This window comes from Chiloscyllium plagiosum, chromosome 3 (assembly GCF_004010195.1).
Source record: "Chiloscyllium plagiosum isolate BGI_BamShark_2017 chromosome 3, ASM401019v2, whole genome shotgun sequence".
Lineage (NCBI taxonomy): Eukaryota > Metazoa > Chordata > Chondrichthyes > Orectolobiformes > Hemiscylliidae > Chiloscyllium > Chiloscyllium plagiosum.
Genome location: NC_057712.1, coordinates 116752733 through 116757127, shown reverse-complemented (window position 1 = coordinate 116757127; position 4395 = coordinate 116752733). Strand labels below are relative to the sequence as shown.

General features: G+C 41.8%; 1 protein-coding gene across 1 annotated transcript in view; it reads right to left on the bottom strand.

Moving 5' to 3' along the window:
* Positions 1–4395, bottom strand: part of LOC122540055 (myelin and lymphocyte protein-like) — a 22824-nt gene that overhangs the window by 8220 nt on the left and 10209 nt on the right. The window contains exon 2 of the mRNA XM_043675392.1: positions 530–697. Within this exon, the coding sequence (XP_043531327.1) occupies positions 530–697 (168 nt within the window). The remainder of the gene's footprint in view (positions 1–529; positions 698–4395) is intronic.

The following is a 4395-nucleotide window of genomic DNA, read 5'->3' as shown; positions in this document are numbered from 1 at the left end:
CCCCCGCCATTTAATTCTACACTTGAGCTGTCCTTAGATATTCCCTAACTCCATGTAGATTCAAGACAATTCATTGGTATCTATTTTTATTCAGAAAACCCTCTTCTCCAAAAAAAAAAGCTTGCGTTTATTTTATACATAAAATCTGAGCAGTTATTTTTGGGTGGTATTCAGCTTAACCCTACACGGCGCTTATCGAATTTTATAGCACAGTCCAATATTTCTTTCATTAAACAAAAAAACAGCCATGTTCCTCCACACTTTACACTTACAAGGTCTGATCATGTCTCCTTTTATATATTAAAAAAACATCACATTGCACTCCCACCATTGTGGCCAGAAACAATTCTCCTTTACTGTCACTAGGAGCTAGTTCGCTCACACATCCTCCATAGTCCTGGGGGTTTTCCCAGTATATATTTGATGGTCAGAAGACATTTCCAGTTAGTTAACCTTGGAGGTTAGAGCATAACAGCAAACTTGTATTGGTCATAATAATGGAAAGATGGTAGAAAGGCCAGAGACATACCACTGCCATCCAAGCAGTTGAACTGTTCTGAACTCCAGCTGTGTAGAGGATGAGCAGCAATGTAGTGATCACGAAGCAGAAAACTGAAACAAACATCACCCAGCCTTGGTCCGGTGGAAATGCAACGCGAGCAGAAGCCACAAGGATCCAAACCAGGCCACCAAAAACCTAAAAGACAAAACACAAACAAAACAAATCTAATTAGCCACAGAATCTGACCCAGCCCAAGTGTCATTGCACTTCAAGAACGACTTGGTCATGATTATGGCTTTGCCACAAGCCACTTTCAGGCTGCTCAAACGTTCAATAACATTAACGTCATTCATCACCACATGGACTTTTTGGGTTTATCACGTTCAGAACATTAAAACCAGAGGACCAGGCCAAACACTGGAAAAGTAATTAATCCACAAGTAAAGAACAGAAACAAAATGGTGAGAAAATGTTAAAGTTCTCAAAAGGGAGGCAATGGGAGCAAATAAGTTTACTTAAAATGGTCTAAAGATTTACAAAACCAATCAGGAATAATTTAAGACAATGAATATAGGAAGGCTTAGGAGGAAGAAATTACTCTGGATGTATGACTTTGAAAGCATTTCACAATTGAATTTGCTCTAGATACGTTGAAATCCATGATTAATTATCACCAACAACATGCAGCCACCAAATGATTCCTTTGCTAATCCTAAAGCATAGAACATAGAACATTACAGCGCAGTACAGGCCCTTTGACCCTCGATGTTGCGCCGCCCTGTCTTACTAATCTGAAGCCCATCCATCTACACTATTCCATTTACATCCATATGCCTGTCCAGTGAAGATTTAAATGAACTTAAACTTGGTGAGTCTACTACCATTGCAGGTAATGCATTCCATATCCTTACTACTCTGAGTAAAGGGAAGCTTTATCAGTTGGCTTCCTTCTTGAGCTAGAAATAGATCCCTGCTGGAAAAATGCACACTGTGGATGTCACCCAAAGATGTTTGGCCAAGGTGACTTAAAGTTAAACACTTATTATAAGGGCTTCATCCCAAAAAGGGCAAGGGAATAGGAAGACAACTGCCAACTATAGCACCCAAAGAAGTGTCACTAGGCTTTGAAAGGGGAGAGAATTGGAGGGAAAATTAAAATGGGGAGAGGTGGGTTCACTCACGGTTTAAATAGAAACCAACTCAACCTTGACCTTAAACATCATTTCACTTCCAGCCCTGGCAGAAATAAGAAATTACTTCAAATTGTACAGCTTTCATTCAACCTTCAACCTTAGTTTCAAACACTTTGGTCACAGCGGTAATCAACCACAATTTCAGGTTTAGTTTCTAATTTCAAACCCACCTCAGCTGCAGACAAGTTTCCACCTTCAAACTCAAGCCTCAACTGAAATTCAGTTTCACCCTCACAAATTCCAAATCGGAAATGGAGCCTCAACTTCCACTTTAAAATTGAGCTTTCTTGAGCAGTTTAATAGGCAAAAAAAAACAGGTTATTTACTATGGAGAGTTACAATGCTGTGGCATTCAGTGTTAGAGCTGGAGGCTGAATCCACATTAATATTCAGTCAATTGGACAGGCATATATGAAGGAAAAGCATGAAGAGTAATTATAATAACAGAATTCAGAAAGTAATTTGTCCAAGGTCATGCCTGTTATGACTAGAACTATTTGTTCATAAGGATCACGAGCACCAAATTAAGAGTGTTTGAGTAAGTGTCTCTTTTGCCTGTTCATTTTTCTTCCCCTTCCTAATGTTTCATGCTTGCATATTTGTCCCAATTGTTAAATAAATTGGTGAAACCAGCTTAGATGACATATCTATTAGCTTTGATAAAATATTGAGAAAAAAAAATTCAGAATATCCCAAAGTTCTTCTAGCCATGAAATGTATTGCAGTGCAGTTACCATGGTTTCCATCTGTTGGCCAAGATCAAGTTGCAATGTAGGACATGCAGTCAATAAACTCAAATAGCAACCAAGATCATTTTAAATGCTGTCGATTGCAGGATTAATAGAGGCCAAGGTGTTGGGGATAATTCCTCCACACTTTGGAAAGGTTCCCCATGGTAGGCTCATTCAGAAACTAAGAAGGCATGTGATACAAGAACATTTGACTGTCTGGATACAGAACTGGCTGGCCAATAGAAGACTTAGGGTGGTAGTAGATGGAAAGTATTCAGCCTGGAACTCGGTGACCAGAGGTGTTCCACAGGGATCTGTTCTGGGACCTCTACAGTTTGTGATTTTTATAAATTACTTGGATGAGGAAGTGGAAGGGTGGGTTCGTGAGTTTTCTGATGACACGAAGGTTAGTGGAGTTGTGGATGCTGTGGAGGGCTGTTATAGGTTGCAACGTGACATTGACAGGATGCAGAACTGGGCTGGTAAGTGGACGATGGAATTCAACCTGGAAAAAAGTGTGAAATGATTCATTTTGGAAGGCCAAGTTTGAATGCAGAATACCAGGATTAAGGCAGGATTCTTGGTAGTGTGGAGGAACAGGTGTATCTTGGGTCCATGTCCATAGATCCCTCAAAATTGCCACTCAGGTTGATAGAGTCGTTAAGGCACATGGTGTGTTGGCTTTCATTAGCAGGGGAATTAAGTTTAAGAATCACGAGGTTATGCTGCAGCTCTACAGAGTCCTGGTTAGCCATACTTGGAATATGGGTGAAAGTGAGCAGTGCAGATGCTGGAGATCAGAGTCGAAGAGTGTGATGCTGGAAAAGCACAGCTGGTCAGGCAGCATCCGAGGAGCAGGAGAGTCAACATTTGAGCACACTTGGAATATTGTGTTCAGTTCTGGTTGCCTCATTATAGGAAGGATGTGGAAGCTTTAGAGAGAGTGCAGAGGAGATTTATCAGGATACTGCCTGGACTGGAGGGCAGGTCTTACGAAAAAAGGTTGAAGGAGCTAGGGCTTTTCTCATTGGAGTGAAGAGGGATGAGAGCTGGCTTGATAGATGATGAGAAGCATGAGAGTGGATAGCCAGAGACTTTTTCCCAAGACAGAAATGGCTATCACAAGGGGGCATCATTTTAAGGTGATTGGAGGAAGGTTTAGAGGAGATGTCAGAGGTAGGTTCTTTACACAGAGTGGTGGGTGTGTGGAATGCACTGCCAGCAGTGGTAGTAGGGTCAGGTACATTCGGGACATTTAAGCGACTCTTGGAGAGGCACATGGATGATAGCAAAATGAAGGGTATGTAGTTTAGTTTGATCTTAGAGTAGGATAAAAGGTCGGCACAACATTGAGGGCCGAATGGCCTGTACTGTGCTGTCTTGTACTGTTCTATGTTCTACGTACTTTAAATTGGACATACACCCAAAGGAAACAGTCCTCTGACCGAGCAGAATTAATCTAAATTTTTTTTGTTAAAATAAAAATCACACAACACCAGGTTATAGTCCAACAGGTTTATTTGGAAGCACTAGCTTTCGGAGCGCTGCTTCACAACGACCTGATGGAACTTCAAAAGCTAGTGCTTCCAAATAAACCTGTTGGACTATAACCTGGTGTTGTGCGATTTTTAAACTTTGTCTATCCCAGTACAACACTGACACCTTCGCATCATAGTTTTCTTTGGGATATACAATCATCGGATATGTGGAACAGTCCATCTTCCGCAGCTACACTGGTACCACCCCCCACCTTTTCCTCCGCTACATCGATGACTGTATCGGCGCTACCTCGTGCTCCCACGAGGAGGTTGAACAGTTCATCCACTTTACCAACACCTTCCACCCCGACCTCAAATTCACCTGGACCGTCTCAGACTCCTCCCTCCCCTTCCTAGACCTTTCCATTTCTATCCCGGGCGACCGTATCAACACGGACATTTACTATAAACCAACCGACTCCCACAGCTAC